Source organism: Notolepis coatsorum, assembly GCF_963971535.1.
Source record: "Notolepis coatsorum genome assembly, chromosome: 4".
Classification (NCBI taxonomy): Eukaryota; Metazoa; Chordata; class Actinopteri; order Aulopiformes; family Paralepididae; genus Notolepis; species Notolepis coatsorum.
Genome location: NC_140168.1, coordinates 75004253 through 75025257, shown reverse-complemented (window position 1 = coordinate 75025257; position 21005 = coordinate 75004253). Strand labels below are relative to the sequence as shown.

General features: G+C 43.7%; 1 protein-coding gene across 2 annotated transcripts in view; it reads left to right on the top strand.

Annotated features, from left to right (window-relative positions):
* LOC311227787 (myocyte-specific enhancer factor 2D homolog) overlaps nucleotides 1–21005 on the top strand; it is a 125675-nt gene that overhangs the window by 80554 nt on the left and 24116 nt on the right. For both annotated transcript variants that reach the window (XM_084313597.1, XM_084313596.1), the window contains exons 6-8: nucleotides 312–368; nucleotides 10670–10854; nucleotides 19111–19243. In XM_084313597.1, the coding sequence (XP_084169723.1) occupies nucleotides 312–368; nucleotides 10670–10854; nucleotides 19111–19243 (375 nt within the window). The remainder of the gene's footprint in view (nucleotides 1–311; nucleotides 369–10669; nucleotides 10855–19110; nucleotides 19244–21005) is intronic.

The window sequence follows — 21005 nt, the reverse complement described above, 5'->3', positions numbered from 1 at the left end:
GTCCAGGTTAGGTGGGGCTTGAGAATATTTCCAACTACCCCCAATTTGGGCCTGATTAAAAAGTTTGGGAACCACTGAACTAGGGCATGGGAAGAGATTTAGGCACTGCTGTTGCTTTTTCTTTAAATATATTACATTTATTTAGTAATGTTGCTTTTTTTTGGGAGGGTTCTAAAAGTCAGAACTATCAGTTTACATAATGGGGGGGGGGGGGGGATAACAGTAGAGCGAGTAGAGCCCACATGGTTCCAGCGACGATTTCCCAGTTTGTGTCACATTTCCGTCAGCTTTCCTCTAATCTCTTCCAACAGGTGCTCTTCTGGGAGGAGACCTGAACAACTCCAATGGAGGATGTCCGAGTCCAATCCGTGAGTGTCATCGTACTCCTGTTGCTACTGCAAACCACTACAGATCACTCTGTGGTGGATTTTTTGACGTCTCCAGGGATGGTTAAATGAAATACAGAGACAAGAGATTGGCCTTAAATCAGAGTGCAAACCACCAGGTTCTCCACGGACATCCAGCAGCCTAAAACAGTGTCACACTGCGAATTAGATATTCTGAAATAATAAAACAGGAGCAGAAAGAGACTCACGTTAAATGAATACAATACAGGTTTATTGGAAAAGAAAATAATACAGTACGCCCATACGGACGGACTTTCAGTCTGTCAGAGTGCATATTCACAGGTCTGTCAGAGTGAAAGTGAAGACAAAGCAATATTGTAATGGCTTAACACAGTGAGATAGAGACGCCTCCTTCGATGCATTCTTGGGAGGCTCCAAAAAGGGCTTCTAGCCGGCGCTGACCTTGACAAACTTATCAGGCCAGATGAATGGGTGCCCTGTCTTTAAACAGAAATCATGACTTCACAAAGAGAGAAGGGGGAGGAGGAGGTGGAGGGGGGGGGGGAGGAGGAGGAGGAGGGGGTGGAGGAGGAGGAGGAGGAGGAGGATGTGAAATTACCCTTCACATTCCCCACTTTGTGCCATTTTTGGCACATCCTGGTAATTTCAACCATCAATATCACTAAACCACAGTCTCAAGACACCATGCAGAACATCAAATCAATCAACATTAATACATCATAATGTCATACTTGGCTAAGTAGGACGATAATTCCAAGCAGGTAATTGCAAAATGTTGCATCCTTAGGTACAATAAATTTTTTTTTTAAAACATAATAAGGTAGAACAATAACTCTTGAGAAAGAAAGAAGAGGGGGAAAAAAAGTTCAGGTGCAAATTGAAAAGGGGAAGAGTCCCAGGCCGGGGACAGATTGGTCGCTGGCGCCTTATAAAGCGCTTCTCAGTGACCCGAAGCGCCGACAGCAGTTAATAGGAAACAAAGAACAAATAAAATAAAATGGCAGTCTTAATATAAGTAGTATTTTCAAACTCTGAATATGTACCCATATCTAAATCAGAAATTTGACTTTTTAATATGCACACTGGCTTCCCTTGTTGTCATTCTCAGTAGCAGTCACAGTGGACTACAGTAGCAGTCAGGTGTCTTCCCCACTCCTTCACACACAGAACGATATATCTGTTGTAAGGAGGCTGGATGCCGTTGAGTACAGTAGCAGTCAGGTGTCTTCCCACTCCTTCACACACAGAACGATATATCTGTTGTAAGGAGGCTGGATGCCGTTGAGTACAGTAGCAGTCAGGTGTCTTCCCACTCCTTCACACACAGAACGATATATCTGTTGTAAGGAGGCTGGATGCCGTTGAGTACAGTAGCAGTCAGGTGTCTTCCCACTCCTTCACACACAGAACGATATATCTGTTGTAAGGAGGCTGGATGCCGTTGAGTACAGTAGCAGTCAGGTGTCTTCCCACTCCTTCACACACAGAACGATATATCTGTTGTAAGGAGGCTGGATGCCGTTGAGTACAGTAGCAGTCATCTCCCCATAGTTGAATACAGCAGCACACCAGGTGCAGGGAGTAGGGAGTAGGGAGGTAGGATATTCGTTGTTTGTACAGGCCGGGGCCGTCGTTGGCGTGGTGGGGTAGGCCCTACTTATGCAAAAGGGCTTGTATTGCCGACTGGGGTGCGTGGTAGGGGTTCCTGTGGATCCCAGCAGCGGTGCGTTCTTATCTTCGTGGCAGGGCGGGGCTATCGCACAGGGAGCTTAGCTGGAGTTCCTGTCCCAGTTGCCCTCCCAGGGCCTCCACTGATCCCCGGGCCCCGCTTCCATAGCACCGGCCCTGCTGTGGTGTTGCCATATCATGCGAGATGTTGAGCAGGCGGTTCCTGTTGGACTTGGGACTGAACCTGATTAGGTTGTCGTCGTCCTCCGTGGGTTCATATGGGTATGGTGGCTGGTGTGCCGGTGGAGATGGGGCCCCTAGGTGGTGTGGTTGCCCAGGGACAGCGTGGCCCTGCAGTGGGAAGTACGGCCCTGGTGCATATTCGTTATCTTCTTTCTCCTGCGCTGAGAGAAACGCACCATCCTCCCCCTCACATTCCATAGATCTGAGTTCGACAGCATTGATTAATACTGCATCTTGGATGTCATGCGTCGCGTTAATGAGATTGCGCCGGCCAAAGGAAAAGAAATCAAACACAAAAAAAACAACAACAATTTCAAACATGGTCAGTGTGTTACATGTCTGGATATCCCTCATAGTTGTACTGGCTGGAAACAAAGAGAAAAAAACTGTTTACAGTTAGCCGTCGCCCAAGTTGAAACATGTGGAAATAGTGACCACCAGGGGTTACAAGTTGTAACATGCAATCTTATCTTAACACAGATAGTGACCAAAGCCCACATCAAAGTTGAGCTTCTCGCAGTGTCACGTATGTAGCTTATCTTAACACAGATAGTGACCAAAGCCCACATCAAAGTTGAGCTTCTCGCAGTGTCACGTATGTAGCTTATCTTATCTTAACACAGATAGTGACCAAAGCCCACATCAAAGTTGAGCTTCTCGCAGTGTCACGTATGTAGCAGATAGTGACCAAAGCCCACATCAAAGTTGAGCTTCTCGCAGTGTCACGTATGTAGCTTATCTTAACACAGATAGTGACCAAAGCCCACATCAAAGTTGAGCTTCTCGCAGTGTCACGTATGTAGCAGATAGTGACCAAAGCCCACATCAAAGTTGAGCTTCTCGCAGTGTCACGTATGTAGCTTATCTTAACACAGATAGTGACCAAAGCCTACATCAAAGTTGAGCTTCTCGCAGTGTCACGTATGTAGCAGATAGTGACCAAAGCCCACATCAAAGTTGAGCTTCTCGCAGTGTCACGTATGTAGCTTATCTTATCTTAACACAGATAGTGACCAAAGCCCACATCAAAGTTGAGCTTCTCGCAGTGTCACGTACATAATCAATAACACAGATAGTGACCAAAGCCTAACCAGGGTTGACTTCTCGCAGTGTCACATACATAATCAATAACACAGATAGTGACCAAAGCCTAACCAGGGTTGACTTCTCGCAGTGTCACATACATATAGAGAAAAACACAGATAGTGACCAAAGTAACCAGGGTTGACTTCTCGCAGTGTCACATACATATAGAGATAAACACAGATAGTGACCAAAGTAACCAGGGTTGACTTCTCGCAGTGTCACATACATATAGAGATAAACACAGATAGTGACCAAAGTAACCAGGGTTGACTTCTCGCAGTGTCACATACATATAGAGATAAACACAGATAGTGACCAAAGTAACCAGGGTTGACTTCTCGCAGTGTCACATACATATAGAGATAAACACAGATAGTGACCAAAGTAACCAGGGTTGACTTCTCGCAGTGTCACATACATATAGAGATAAACACAGATAGTATTACATTCAGACGCCCCCCCCCCACTCCTGCTTACCTAACTCGCCGCGACGCTGCATGTAATGCCCGTGGAATGCCGTCCCGACCAGCCGATGCAGACAGACAATTCCTCACTGTCCCAGACGTGGCTGTGTTGTAGAGCGATGAAGAGCCCGTCTGCACCGGCAGGATCGGTTGGCATCCCCACTTCAGACACCAAGAATGTGGTGGATTTTTTGACGTCTCCAGGGATGGTTAAATGAAATACAGAGACAAGAGATTGGCCTTAAATCAGAGTGCAAACCACCAGGTTCTCCACGGACATCCAGCAGCCTAAAACAGTGTCACACTGCGAATTAGATATTCTGAAATAATAAAACAGGAGCAGAAAGAGACTCACGTTAAATGAATACAATACAGGTTTATTGGAAAAGAAAATAATACAGTACGCCCATACGGACGGACTTTCAGTCTGTCAGAGTGCATATTCACAGGTCTGTCAGAGTTAAAGTGAAGACAAAGCAATATTGTAATGGCTTAACACAGTGAGATAGAGACGCCTCCTTCGATGCATTCTTGGGAGGCTCCAAAAAGGGCTTCTAGCCGGCGCTTCACAACTCCTTCTTCTGTTGCCACACGCTACTGTTATAATAAGAATACACTTTATTTGTATAGCACCTTTCATACAAGAATTGCAGCTCAAAGTGCTTTACAGCAGAAAAAAGGCAAAGTGCAGACATATAAAATCCAAATATTTCACATTAGGATCTAGCATCCCAATTCTCGAAGTCAACTTCCTGTCTGTTTAACTTTCTGTCTAAGTGCATGTCTATGGCTTGGGGGAAACATGCACTTTTAGAATCACCAGAAAGGCTTTCGAAATAGTGAAATGCCATGTTGGCCTCAATATTTTCAAAACAAATGACATGAAAAGGTTATGAAATGAACAAGAATGTGATCAAATATGTAATAAAAACGGAGCTCAATGCATATATTTGATGGTATTTCCCCAATACCAAGATGGCGGCGGTCTCGTGACGTCAGAGTGTCTTCGAGAATAGGTCACTTTGCTTATGGTTTGATTCTATGGCATAAAATGACATATAAAACAAGCATAAAAAAGATAGCAGAAAGGTAAGGCAAATCACAGTTTTAAAATGACATAAAAAACATAAAACAAGCATAAAAAATATAGCAGCAAGGTAAGGCAAATCACATTTTTTCATATTAGGATCTAATGTCAAGTTAGACCGCGCTCTCAAGATACGACACTGGGTGCTGAAATCCCATTAAGTATTATATAAAAGAAGCAGTGAAGCCAGACCAGCACTCTCAGGTTCAAAATTTCTCAGGCTGCCATTAAATTTTGAACCTGAGAGTGCTGGTCTGGCTTCACTGCTTCTTTCATATTAGGATCTAACATCCCAATAGGCCTCTTTGTTTACGGTTTGATTCAGTTTTAAAATAGGCAGTAATAAAAAGAATAAAAATAGAATAGAGTAGACAAAGTAGAAAAGTGCAGTAAAAAAAGACTTCATAAAATAGAATAGACAGTAAAATGATGCAGTACTACAGTGCAATAAAATAGTTCAGTAAAATAAAAAATTCAATAAATTATACAACAGGTAGGTCCGACCACACATTGTGATTCGTCGAGAGCGTTCTAAGCCGTGAGTATATTCATGATACACTCACGTAGGGGTGGACGGTATAAATGGTATACGGTATAAACGGTATGAATTTGCTCTACGGTATGGATTTTGACTATACCTTGTAACCGGTAGAGCAGCTCTAAAATAGCAATGACGTCATGTAACCACAGCGGACTATTTCACTCGCATTTGCCCCTAAAAATAGATAGAATTAGTCATAGATAATAGATATGTGCAAACTAGAAAAAGTTATTTAGGAGGCTTCGCGCAGTGGGCGTGTCAACACGCAATTGTCATTTCATAATAAACACATATCACCACGGCGCACAGCAAGTTTCAATTTCAGTTCCTGGCATTTTTAACCAGTGGAGAAAGGTAAGAGATTTCCCTATCGTTTTTCTTATATGAATTATTCTACGTTAATAAAACATACCTGGTGATCAACTACAGTTTGCCGTGAACATTATGATATGTGTGTAGTGTTCTGATAACGACGGCTGGGCAGCGGGGCTGGATGCTGGATTTTGCGAGAAGCATATGCAGCTGCAGAGCCGGCAGAGCGGGGCCGCTGTGCCTGTACAGTGCAATACTCCAATTCAGCCATTGGCAATTCAGCCGTTGGGTGGGGGGGCGCTGTTGAGCGGGCCTGTGACCGGACCTGAAAGCTCTGCGGCTCTGCGGCTGCATACTATTGGGATTTGTTGGGAGCAGCACGGAGTCTCGACTCAGGACTTATTTTATTTGGAATATAATGACTGTATACGCAAAAGTAGCCTAGTTTTAAGTTAAAATATTATAAATCTTCATGCCTTGACGATGTCATTCTTTATATAGCCTGCCTATCAGGCAAAAAAAATTATTCTAACTGAAACACTGATACCGTGATATATACATTTACCGTCTATGCTTCAAATTATACCGTGATATAAATTTTAGACCATACCGTCCACCCCTACACTCACGGTTAAATCACCATGAATATACCACTGTACTGGCTTTAGAATGTTGTAGAAAGTTTCAACTGCTTCATCAAACGGAAACTGTCGACATGACCTACTCCGCGGACGTTACGTTTTATTTAACGTACCTGTAGGAGCTATTTGAATCTCAAACAAGCCTCTTGTTAAATGAGACGGTATGAAGGCGGCCAGGTGGTGCAGTGGGCAAGGCACTCACCACCAATGCTGGAGATGCTGGGTTCGCGTGTTCGATCCCAGCTCTCCACATTGTTTTCAGTTTGGCTGGTCGTCCGTACTAATAATGTTATGGTTTGAAACCGACCCCAACAGCACGGCACAGACAGGTAGTTCAGAGTTAGCCAAAGACTAGGGCGTATTTATTTCTGAAACAGGAATGAGCGAGATAACAATAAGAACAACAAAGGGGAGAATGTTCTTGGCAGAGTTGTCTGCGGCTCTGCAGATCGTCCCGGTATTGAGATGGTGAAGCGGCGTAGCGCCACTGCCTCTGCGGCTCTGCAGCTACTCCAGGATCCAACTCGGGGAGGAACGGAGAGAGAGAGAGAGTGGTCAATAAACAAGCCAACGGAATACAGAGGCGTCCTCCTTAGCTGAGTCCAGTATAAACACACGTGACTTAATCTTCAGTGTTACCAACACACAAGTTTAGCTGAGCCCAGTACAATCCCACGTGACTTAATCTTCAGTGTTACCAACACACAAGTTTAGCTGAGTCCAGTACAAAACAAAAACGGCAAATCTTCAGTGTTATCCAAACACACAGAAAAACAGAGAATCCAAAAGGTTCGTTCCAAAAACTCACCAAAGCGCAAATGCGCAAAGCGGGCAACGAGGCACAGCTCCAACGGATGATAGAGATACACAACAGCGGCGACTTCCATGGACGTCCTGAAGAAAAAACAGACGAGGCACAACAACGGGGGGAACAGGCAGTAGCAGTGGTAATCCAAAACGACCCGACAACGATTGACAGAAAGACCTGAGTATATGAAGGGCTCTGGGCGCTGATTACAAACAACCGACAGGTGCGTGACGGCAATTGGTACTTGACCTAGAAGCGTGTGGTGGTGGCAATGAGCCAATCCTCCTCACAGTACCTTGAAGCGTGTGGCGGGAATGGGCCAATCCTCACAAATACAATTGGCTGTATTAGAGGGTGGGAAAGCTGATGGGTGGGTCCTGGGCGTTGTAAACAGAAAAATACTCCTACAGTTCTGTCGGGGCGCCTGCTCAGCGAAGGAAGGATCTGGTGGGAGGTAGTGTGACCTTCCACACGTTACACTCTCCCAGTGAGAATCTGAGCTGCCAGGCTGGCTGCCGGCTGGCTGCGCATGTGTCGGAGGATAGCATGTGATAGTCTCCGGCCTCCCGGACCAACAGTAGGGGGGGTGCGCAACAACCAGGAAGGGGGTTGGGAATTGGCATAACGACTAACAGTGGGATGGGAGAAAAATCGAAAAAAGAGGAGGGGGAAAAAAGATAGTAAAAAATAAATAAAAAATGAGACGGTATGGTCTACGGAGGAGACTGGGGCTGACGCATCCAGATTGGGGAATCCCCCGCGTTTTTTTTCCGTAATAATTTTTTTTTTGGCATTTGTGTTGCAAGCTGGTTGATAGCCTACTCCATTTGAAATTCCATAGCAACGATACATCTTTAGGAACAAAAATTCTACGCCAAGTTCACTGAAATTAATATAAAATACCCTAGAATTGTCTGTATTCATCCTATATTTTTCCCTGACGGTGCAACTTGCTGTATAAAAGCAATAATACACTCGAACCAGTGGAATATCAGGAATATTGCCACTCTGTGATGCCTATACCACTCGAGCTTTGCTCTCGTGGCTGCGGGCGCATCACAGCCGTGGCAATATTCCTGATATTCCACTGGTTCTTGTGTATTATTGCTTAAATAGCCCTCATTTACAATACAATCATCTGGTTGAAGCTGAGGCTCCTGAGTAAAGTGAAGAGTTATCTGGTCTGCATTAACCCTTTCACTGCCACACTACCAAAGGGTTAACCCTTTCACTGCGACAATACAGAAGGTTGACCCTTTCACTGCCACACGACAAAGGGTTAACCCTTTCACAACAACACTACGGTTAACCTTCTGTAGTGTGGTAGTGAAGGGGTTAAAGAGGATTCGTCCCCAAATCCTTGTCACCTTCATCCCCACATTTGCTTCTTGCTATCTCTTTGGCTCTGCCCCTGGAAAGAACTGAGAGAGGGAGAGAGAGAGGGGCTGTGATTGACGTCAACAGACATCCATGGAATTCCCAGCACCCAGTGCAACATGAGAGGGGAGAGAGAGAGAGAGAGAGAGAGAGAGAGAGAGAGAGAGAGAGAGAGAGAGAGAGAGACCCAAAGGGGGTCAGGTGTCAGTCCTCCTATCAGCGAGCTTGTAGGTCCAGGCCGTTGCATGAAAGGGAGAAGCAGCTATATTGTTGTGACTTATTAGAGTTGTAAATCTCTCATACTTCTTGAATGACGGGAGAACGTTTGTCGTTAAATTCCCACCAGCTCTTTAGTGGATTAGAGCCAGCAGTCCCCTCGTCATCACTTCTCTAACCAGAGTAGACTACTTCCAAGTTCACGTTTCAAGTTTGTTTTTATTTGTCACGTATAAAGTACATGTACATGATTACAGTGAAATGCTTGGTTCTGTATGAGCCCCCTGAGAATGTGCTTCATACAGTAAAAAAGTATGTAAAAGAGGAATAACACTATACAATATACAAACTAAAGTACAACCTAAGTACCATTCCCTTAAATTTTAAAACCTCTGTCTAGTTACATTTAAAATGTGCTATAGTTCATGGATTCCTTCTTTATGCCATATTGATGCGAATATAAGATAATGTTTTGTTTTTTGTTTTTGCAAATGACACCTGGTTGAGCAAATGTGACATTTGGTTGTTTGGTATCTATGGATTCCTTGTGATTTCATAGTTTCATATGACACAGCTAGCTTTGCGCTAGCTTAAAACTTAAGCACCCCCCTCCCCGTGAGACAGTAAGGTTAATGTTGGTTGATCCACTCCACTGGCTCATCATTAGGTTTCAGAGGGTTAAAAGTAGGTCAAGTTAACTAAGGTCAGCAATGAGCACAGAGGAGTTTTAAGATCATCTATTTTTCACTTTGAGATGACAAAATTATGTTAGAAATGTATATATATTTTCTGTGTGTGTGTGTGTGTGTGTGTGTGTGTGTGTGTGTGTGTGTGTGTGTGTGTGTGTGTGTGTATATATATATATATTTATTGTATATCAGCTGACCTTGTTTTTTTACATTGTGTTAGTATTACTGGTACATTCTGATAAGATATAATTATTTTCTTTATAAAAAAAACAAGATTTTGGTGACAGTGGCTCAAGAGGTAGAGCAGTCGTCTGGTAATCTGGAGGTTCCCGGTTCAAATTCCCGCTCCTCCCGGGCAGCGTGTCGAAGTGTCCTTGAGCAAGACACTTAACCCCTAATTGCTCCCGATGTGCAGGTTGACACCTTGCATGGTTTCCTCTGCCATCGGTCTGTGAGTCAATGTAAAACAAGGAAAGGGAGCAAATTGTAAAGCGCTTTGGATAAAAGTGCTATATAAATGCAGCCATTTACTGTACCATTTATATTGGGGAAAGTCTTATAATCAGGGTCTTATATTGGGACCAATACAGTTTCCACTGACACTGTGCTCCTGTTGACTCTGTGTTTTACCCGGCAGTGTACAGTATCTCCCCTCCAAATTCACTCCTTTATCGCATCAATATCTATACACGTCTTTTCACAGCAGGGATGAAAGGAAGAAGAACTCGCAGCAATCAGCCTTTTTAGTCTCTTATACAGGCTTTTCTCTTAGAGTGAGGCAATTTAACAATAACATGAACATTATTTGTTTATTACCACATCAAAGCAGGCGTAAAATGTTAACAATTACACAATTAAGTTCATTGTGTGTTGTATTTGCTATTATGGGTAGTATGAATCGGAAACTATCATTAAGCATTGGGCTGTTATTTGTTACACCTGCATTTATCATTGCAGTTTGGTTCCAAAATCACAAAAGACGGACAAGAACCAATGATCAATATATTCACCTTAAATCAATAATGGGTTCTTTCTGATTGAAATTCAAATATTGAAATTCATTCTGACAGCCCTAGTTGAGTTGCACCCCCCACTGCGTTCTTTATTGCAAAGATGTTCCACGTCACCCTCGCCTCACTTCTTCTTATTGTTTTTCCACACCTCCGCAGCAAATGGATACATCAGTGCCAGGGCCTCTCCGGGCCTCCTCTCCGTCTCCAACGGCAACAGCCTGGGGAAGGTAGTCCCGGCCAAGTCACCGCCCCCGACCCCCAGCCCTCAGTCGATGGCCAACAGTCGAAAGCCGGACCTCCGGGTCATCACCTCCCAAGGAGGGAAGAGCCTCATGCAGATGGTGAGCTGACAGCAGGAACCCAGAGTACAGTGGCTCTCAACTGCTTTATGTTTAATGTTGATTTGTCACACAAAAAAAACTCCATAGCCACGTGACCACGTGGTCCCTGTCACGCGACCACACGGTCCTGTTGTTCCTGATGCCATGTGACCACACGGTCCTAGCCAGGCGACCACACGGTCCTGTTGTTCCTGATGCCATGTGACCACACGGTCCTAGCCAGGCGACCACACGGTCCTGTTGTTCCTGATGCCATGTGACCACACGGTCCTGTTGTTCCTGATGCCATGTGACCACACGGTCCTGTTGTTCCTGATGCCATGTGACCACACGGTCCTGTTGTTCCTGATGCCATGTGACCACACGGTCCTGTTGTTCCTGATGCCATGTGACCACACGGTCCTGTTGTTCCTGATGCCATGTGACCACACGGTCCTGTTGTTCCTGATGCCATGTGACCACACGGTCCTGTTGTTCCTGATGCCATGTGACCACACGGTCCTAGCCAGGCGACCACACAGCCCTATCCAGGTGACCACTAGGGCTGACCTTCGAATTCTTTTTTGGAATTCAAAGCTTCGGGGCCGAGATTCGATTTTAATTCGAAGCTTTGAGATAAAATATATATATATATATTTATATTTTTATTTTATTATAATTTTTCTTTTTATATTGTGGGACTTTGTTCAACTTTGTCAGTGCTGTAAAGTTTAAACCTTTTTAAATCTTAGACAAACGAAACACTTTCATGAAATATTGTAAGCCGTCATTTGAGGCTTTATAAAAGCAGCACAATGAACACAAATCAGTCACTGCCGAGTCCGACCTCATCTTAAATAACAAACAGCATTGCTTGTTGTAATTAACAAAGAGAGGCAGAGTTGATTTTGCACAAAATTATAATTTTTTATATATTCAAATTTTATTTTCATATTCGAATCCCATGCCCATCGAATGAAGCTTCGAAGTATTTAAGACAGCCCTAGCGACCACACAGTCCTATCCAGGCGACCACACAGTCCTATCCAGGCGACCACACAGTCCTATCCAGGTGACCACACAGTCCTATCCAGGTGACCACACAGTCCTATCCAGGTGACCACACAGTCCTATCCAGGCGACCACACAGTCCTATCCAGGCGACCACACAGTCCTATCCAGGCGACCACACAGTCCTATCCAGGCGTCCACACAGTCCTATCCAGGCGTCCACACAGTCCTATCCAGGCGACCACACAGTCCTATCCAGGTGACCACACAGTCCTATCTAGGCGACCACACAGTCCTATCCAGGCGTCCACACAGTCCTATCCAGGTGACCACACAGTCCTATCCAGGCGACCACACAGTCCTATCCAGGCGACCACACAGTCCTATCCAGGTGACCACACAGTCCTATCCAGGCGACCACACAGTCCTATCCAGGCGTCCACACAGTCCTATCCAGGTGACCACACAGTCCTATCCAGGCGACTGGATCATGTGAAACCCAGATTCAGCTCAAACAAGGGACTAAACACATTTAGCAATTATGCCACATCAATGTGGAACGCCCTACCCACAGCTGTAAAGGAATGTGAATCACTACCCACTTTCAAAACCACTCTCAAATAGCACCTACGAGAGACTGCAATTCGAAACTGGCCCCTGTAAATGTCCTAACCCAACCCCCTCCAATGTACAGTAAATGTCCGATTAAACCCAATAATACACGAGACCCTCTTCTTGGGGACCAAGTAAGGTTTCGTGGATAATCCAATGTGCAGTTACCCCACCCCGCCTACCCCCCCCCCCCCCCCCCCCCACCCTACCCACCTACAATGTACAGTTTCCCCACCCCACCCCACCTACCCAACCCCCCTCCACCCCACCTACCCAACCTCCTCAGACCAGGCTGCAGAAACAAATGAGTGGGGGGGCATAAAATGTTCCCGGGGGGGCACAATGGTTTTTCAACACAGGTTCCCTTTTATACGTTTCAGCTAGGACAACAGCGCTGTGGCTTGCTTGGCGCTGCCCACGGTGCTGAACTAAACAGCAGAGAGGCCATTGAAAAATCTAATTTCTCTCTATCTTAAGAACATTCACTTATACAAAAACAGACTGAACGGATATATATATAACAGACCTGCTGGGGCAGCGGACTGAGAGCAGGGGACACAAACAGGATGGATAAGATGGTCAGGAAGGCCAGTAGCGTGGTTGGGGTGGAGCTGGACTCTAGTGAGGGTGGCGGAGAGGAGGAACATTGCTAAGCTCCAGGCCATCAGGGAAAACCCCTCCCACCCACTATACACAGACTTGGCTGACAGGAGGAGCATGTTTATAGGCTCACACTACCTAAATGCAGCACTGAACGGCACAGGAAGTCCTTCATTCCGACAGCCATCAGACTATACAATGCATCACTGTGCCTCACTGCATCACTGAGCACAGAGTGACAGTTACCATCTTCCTGGACTCTTACTTTTTAAACAGCACTGTGCAATATTACACCTACTGTAGACTTCAGTATATATATATTTTTTTTAAACTTTGACCAGTCAGCTGGTTCTTTTTGCGTTTATCGCTTTTTTCTGGTCAAGTATGACCGACAGAAACAGGTTGAATGGGGGTACAGATGGGGGGAAAGACACTCTGAGAAAGTACGGCTTGTCCGGGAGTCGAACTCGCTACCCCAGATCCGTGACGCGCACGGTTGTCCCCGACGCCGAAATAGCGTTCGAGGTACGCGGTGAGCTACTGGAGCTCCCCTGACTTCAGTATATTTTTACTGTATTTATTTACTGTATCTTTTATTCTATTTTTATTCTATTTCATTTTATTCTATGCTTAGGCCATTTGTTTTGTTATTCTTATTTGTGACTTGTTCTGTCTAAATGTTTAATGTTGAGTGATTTGCAGTGTCAAATTTCCCTCAGGATAATACATTTATATTCTATTCTATATCTTTGAAAAGTCTCCATTTATTCAACACTTCTGAATTCACTGACAAACTGAACTGACAAAAATAAGGTGCATAAAAAAGCAAACAATTCCTCCACAGGCTACTCACCATCATTAGTAGAGCGGCAAGCGGCGTTTGGGGACAGAGTGAAATCTTCTTAAAACACTGCCCCTCCACTCATTCCTGAACTTTTTTGTTAAGTCCTTTTCAAATGCCAACTGAATTAAATTGGCCTTGCGTCGATGAAGCATACTAAGACGATGTTCTGTAAAGAGGGTAGAAAACGAATTCTCACAGAGTGCCGTGCTAGCTTCCATCATTAGTAGAGCGGCAAGCGGCGTTTGGGGACAGAGTGAAATCTTCTTAAAACACTGCCCCTCCACTCATTCCTGAACTTTTTTGTTAAGTCCTTTTCAAATGCCAACTGAATTAAATTGGCCTTGCGTCGATGAAGCATACTAAGACGATGTTCTGTAAAGAGGGTAGAAAACGAATTCTCACAGAGTGCCGTGCTAGCTTCAGTAGTGTTGTTGTTGACATCAGTGCCCACTAGGGCTGTCCCCGACTAAGGATTTGGATAGTTGACTTTGATTGACCAAAAATATATATATTTTTTTACCAGGGTGGGCACAGCTGACTCAGTGGGCGGGCCCGGCCCCAGGGGTGCAGTGCTGGGCATACGCGGTCAAACGACGTTGTGCGTGCTGACGACATGTGCGTGCGTGCGTGTGTGTGTGTGCGTGTGTGTGGAGTGTTGGGCGTGTGTTAAGTGACAAAAGACCGCCCGTCTCGTCCCCAGCTCCGACTCATGAAAGAGGAGATACATGTATGCGCGGGAGCGCGCGTGCACGTGGCGTTTGGCCTTGGCCCATATTACGACTGCACCCCTGCCCGGCCCCCTAATGCCCGCCCATGGCGCCGGGTCTGAACCTCCTCCAATGTACAGTTTCTTCGTCAAATGTATATACTCTCTTGTTTTTAAACTCTTTTTGTATCACAAACAGTACTGTATTTGTAAATCTGGTATGTCATAAATGTATAGATGTAGCAGTACTGTCTATCTGTATGTCATGTATGTCATATGTTATGATGAATTGAAAATGGGGGACCCCGGTGTAAACAAGACGAAAGTATTTCTCTGGTCTGCATCCCCTTAACAATTGTGTGTATTGAGCTGTACTGTACCCATTCTGCAATCTGTTAATAACATTTTCAATCAATCAATCAACCACACGGTCCTGGCCAGGCGACCACACGGTCCTGTTGTTCCTGATGCCAGTTATCCAGTAGTTGGGATTCTTAGTTTGTTTGTGGTGTTCCTGGCATATTAGATTGGGAGAAAGCACCACATGTGGTCTTGATTTGCTGCCTTTTTCTGAACTAGATTACAAATTAAATGGACTCTGTGTAACTGTGTCAGCAGCCCGATCTTGCTTAAAATATGTGTTAGCATTGGGGTAGGTGTGCTGGACCCATGTGCAGAGTAGAATGGATGAGACGGAAACGATGGTTGCTCTTTCACAATTAAACAATAATTATTTATTGTGAATAACGGAGCATAAGGTGGCACGTAGCAAATGAAACGGGTGAAACGTCTCCACAACCCGGTATAACATTACGAAAGAAAAGGCGTGACAAAACAATTCTGCAAAAGTCACTACGAAAAATAAACACTTTAAACAGGGGAAAGGAAATGGGAGACAGTCAGTCTCCAAAAACAGAATAAACAATCAGATAAACGGCGGACGATGTTGCAACGCACACATCAAAAAGGTACATACACTCAAGAATTAACACGAATACAATAAGGCTAAGCACGATACCGAACTGCGGTATGACACGTATCCTCCAAACGGGAGCGATAGGAAATGCTTCTGGCAAGAGTACTCACATAGGTGATCAGTGATCGACTGACAATGTGAACAGCATACCAGGGGAACATATGAAGGAGGGCAAACAAGACACAGTGACAGCAGGCATCAATCAGGACAGAAGGATAGGTGATTTACCACGGGGCAACGCCAGGGCTTTTGCTCCCAGGTGAGAGCAAAAACCCCAAATGTCACAATATGTAAATAAAGTACTAATCGACCACAGGAAAAAAGGTACATAATGCACGTTGTGTTATAGCCATGTACTATATTTACGTGTTGTATCAAAAAATATAACATGTGTTCATATTACAAATAAGAACATAATCAACATACATATTTAAAAAAAGTAAATTTCAGCTGCGACTGCAATGGTTGTTGGTTCAACTATATTGGTTCAAATATATATTACTTATGGCTATAACATAACGTACATTAGTAGTAGTAGTAGTAGTAGTAGTAGTAGTAGTAGTTTATTGTCACGAATAAAGTACAGGTACATTACAGTGAGATGCTTGGTTCATACACATACAGCTCATTTTAGTAATATTCCACAATTATTACAGTTGATAGTAATAATGGCACACACATAAATTCACACCAACATGCGGATTTGTTGATACATGCAGGACTAAAAGTCTTGAGACAGACGTATGTGTACCATGTTCCCGGCGCAGAACACCCGCGGGAGGGAGGGTTGGAGGAAAAGAGTTGTCCTGAATCACCGTTGCAACACAGGAAGGGGTGGCATTATGTACCTTTCTTCCTGTGGTCGGTGAGTACTTTATTTACGCTTTCCGATGAGACCGTGTTGCACGTGTCTTGTAACACAGTGTAGTTCCGAGATCCCTAAGTTGTACCGGTAATCTTCTTTGTTCCCGCCCCCTTTTCACAGACCGAGGAAGAGCTGGAATTGGTCAACGAGGTGAATTCTCTCTCCCATGTCAATCAGATCAGTTGCATGAGTTGATGATCATCGACTTCCCCCCTACATAAGCATGGTTCCAATGCCTTCATGAGACCAAAAAATTTAACTTGGTCCACTAGCATTTTTTGGGATAATCTTGAGTTCATGGTTGTACCTCTGACTGCATGTCCTCATAAAACTCATGATTGTGTGTTTCCATATTGCGTTGTATTGCAATTTATTACCTTTTTTCCACTGCAAATTATGTCCTCAACAGAAAACGTTGTTAACATCAGCAATAAAAATATCTATACATAATCTGTTTTATCTAATAAGATATGATTTTCTGTTCACCTCATTCCAATAATTTGTATTGCAGTAAAACAGGATTATCAAGCAAAAAGATGTTTTTAATATCAATACTTGCTGTAGGGATTTCCCCCCACCCCCCACCCCTAGTTTCCATATAGTCCTAAAATCAGATATATGAATATAGTTCTGAGATCAGATATATATATATAGTTCTGAGTCAGATATATGAATATAGTTCTGAGATCAGAATCAGATATATGTACCGGTATATAGATTAGATCTAGGGATGCTCGATATTGGCTTTTTTACCGATACCGATATACCGATATTGTCCAACTCTTAATTTCCGATACCGATATCAACCGATATCAACTGATACCGATATATGCAGGGTTCCCCCCCCCCCCCCCCCCCAAAAACGGAATAATTTCAGGTAATTAACATTACATATTTCTTGTCATGGAATTAACACAACATTATGCATACTTTTGACAATAAATAAAATCAGAATTTGTTCTTACTTGCTTGCCTGGGTAAATAAAGGTGAAATAAATGTAAAAAAAAGAAAAAAGTGATTTTATTTTTAAACCGATACCGATAATTTCCGACATTTTAATGCCAATATTATCGGTAGGCCGATAATATCGGACATCCCCAATTAGATCAGATATATATATATAGTTCTGAGTCAGATATATGTATATAATCTGAGATCAGATATATGAATATAGTTCTGATATCAGATATATGTATATAGATGAGATCAGATATATGTATAGTTCTGAGATCAGATATATGTATATATTTCTGAGATCAGATATATGTATATAGTTCTGAGATCAGATATATCTAATATGTGTTAAATAAGCACTCGATTCGATTTAGGAACGTATTCTCATGCCCCCCAGAAGACAATAATGTAAGAAAATGTATTTTACAGATTCAATTAAATACACAATTCGACTAGTCAGCTAAATCCCTTAACTTTCAGTCTGCAAAGATTTTCTAGTGGTACTTTGGCAACATTGGCTCTTTAACACAGCCTTTGCGTGATTCCTTCTACGTTTTGAGCCGGGTTTTATCTTCTCCATCGTATGTCACCAGTTGAAAGCATGGGCGTCTGTTGTCATGACCTTGTGGCACGGAGCACCGTGAAAAGCATGGCTGTTTGTTCATGTCAACTCCATGCTGACTCTCATTCTGACCACGCTGGGGAGTCCTTTAAAGGAACACTCCAACATTATGGCAAATGCACTTAGAAGCAGAGTCAGACAAGAAGATAGATACGGACCAGCTAGCCTTACTGTTGGCCAAAAACACCTCTACCAGAGTCTTAAGCTAGGCTAGTGGTCCGTATCTACTTCCATTAATTTGTGCTAAGCTAGGCTATCCTTCAGCCAGATAGCTTGCTACTGAACGCACAGAGAGGAAAGTGGTATCTATCTTCTTGTCTGACTGGAGAAGACTGTTTACCATTTACCATAATGTTGGCATGTTCCTTTAATAGAGAGCATCATACCTTACGTTTAGTCGTCACTCAAACACAGGAAACTATGTTTTTGTTCTTTTGGCGCATGTCACAAACTGCCTCCTCCCTGACACCACAGTTGTATCCACAGAATATATTAAATGTTTACAACCTAGTTATGTGACAATGACCTGGTTATGTGATTATGACCTGGTTATGTGATTATGAATCCGAATCATAACCACTTTTATCATTTCAAGCATGACCAAAACTCACATTCCTTTTGAAGCAAATTAATTTTGTTATCGATTTGATCTACTCAGTCATGAAGTATGTTCCTTAGTGACTGATCTTGTGTTGTTCTTTTTCTCTCTCCTCTCTTTCTCTCCCTCTTTCTCCCTCTTTCTCCCTTTCTCTCTCTTCCCCCTCTCTCTCCTTATCTCTCTCTCTCCTCTCTTTCCCTGTCTATATATCCCCTCTCTCCCCCCCCTCTCTCTCTCTCTATCTCCGCTCTATCTCCTCTCTCTCTCCCTGTCTATCCCCTCTCTCTCCGCCTCTCTCTCCCCCCTCCCTCTCTCTCTCTCCCCCCTCTCTCTCTCTCCTTTCTCTCTCCCCTCTCGCCCCCTCTCTCTCCTCTCTCCCCCACCTATCTCTCCCCCCCCTCTCCCCTCTCTCCTCTCTCCCCCCCCTCTCTCTCTCTCTCTCCCCCCCTCCATCTCTCTCTCTCTCTCTCTCTCTCTCTCTCATGCAGAATGCCCAGCGCTTGGCAGCAGCAGGGGTCCAGGTGTCACAGAGCCTCACCACGCCTGTGGTGTCAGTGACCACGCCCAGTCTCCTGGCGCAGGGCCTGCCCTTCTCAGCCATGGCCACCGCTTATAACACAGGTGACCTGAGGGTGTTTTCAGGTGTAATAATCCTTTATAACATCAATCTATTGGTCCGGTATGTTTCATAGACGTCTCAAGGGTTTGAGAGAAAAACAGCGAAGCTCCAGTTCCTTTATTCTCCCACCTATTGTGAAAATTAACAATGTTTTCCTTCCCTGTTTGCCAGTAATTTTGCCTTTATACAGCATTTGGGCCATTTGATCAGAAAAGTCCATACTGTAAAATCTGCATCAAACGATGTACGTGTGACTGAACCATCTAAAAGAATCAATAAGGCCTGGAACCAATGACCAGTTGAGTCCACAAAGGATTTTAAAGGAACACGCTGTGGGAGCCCAAGAAAGGATGAAATGGGAGACGGTAGTCGAGTCTTTCCTTTTACTTCCCAACATAAATTATATACATCCAACAGAGTGCAGAGACGTTAATGTTACTCCTCGTACTAGTGACAGCAGCCAGCTGACAACTGACATATGTAAGTTACAAAATACACACCCCATTCCCAGAATCCCGAGTCTTAAAGGAGCCCTCACTCCGCTCCTAAAGTCCAGTGAATGTCTGCACCAATTGTGCGTGATAAGTGAGTCACCACAACGCCAACATTATGGGAAATACGCTGAACTTGATGTTCTGATTTGACTGAACTTGTGATCTTCTGGTTTTGACTGAACTTGTGAAATCTGAGATGCATGTGTGATGTCACTAATAGGTTGAATCTAGCATGGGCCAATATGTGGTAACTCAATGGGTGCTTGTTGCCTAATTTGCATACCGATATTATATATATACATAGATCCTTGCATCTCAATGAGGGTAAAGGTGTAGAGATGCTGCTAAGACATTTTCACTAGTTTACCACAACAATGTGGTGGTAAAAACACATTCATACAAATTGTTATTGAATATAGAACATTTTAAGGGTTTAAAATACATCCGGAGGGGATCTTTAATGGTTTCAAATACATCTGGAGGAAATCTTAAGGGTTTAAAATACACCTGGAGGGGATCTTTAAGGGTTTAAAATACATCTGGAGGAAATCTTTAAGGGTTTAAAATACACCTGGAGTGGATCTTTAACACTTTGAGTGCCAGCCATGAGAAATCTCGTTAGTTCATGCCATACGTTGAGTGCCAACCGACGAGAAATCTTGTTTTTAATTGTTGTTTTTTTTATTATCGATTTCCATTAATTTTTCATCAATCTAGCTTCACGTTACCAGTGGGGATCTGTCTGAGCAGGGAAAATACGGCCCCCTATCGTCTCTCTGGATGGTATTGCACCCCATTGGATTGGACTGAATGAAATGGATGGGAAAAAAAGAGTCTGGAATCCACATTTTACTTGTCAGGCATGTAACCGGAGACGATCCCAGTCATTGCCCACCCTCAGAACAGCGTGGATTATGTATTTCCAGTACCCAGCGTTGGATCAATAAACGCGATCGATATTTGGAATGGCGATCAGGAATTGGAATAATCTTTTTGGAGAACATCTGATCTGAGGTAAGGAATCTATTTTACCAGTCTTGGGATAATCAGAGCTCTTTTCACCTATATATCAGCGTGTCCCGTGTGTGTGGCTGTGAGTGTGTGTGTGCTGATCAGGAAATAAGATAATCGATTTTTCAGCCCGCTTCTCTAGCGTGCATAAGTAGTACACCTATACTATCGATAATCTAGTGTTTATTTGAAAACGATTCATAAATAGGCCGAAAAATGACAACGTGTTTTGTGTATTCCACTAAAGAGCTATTATCTA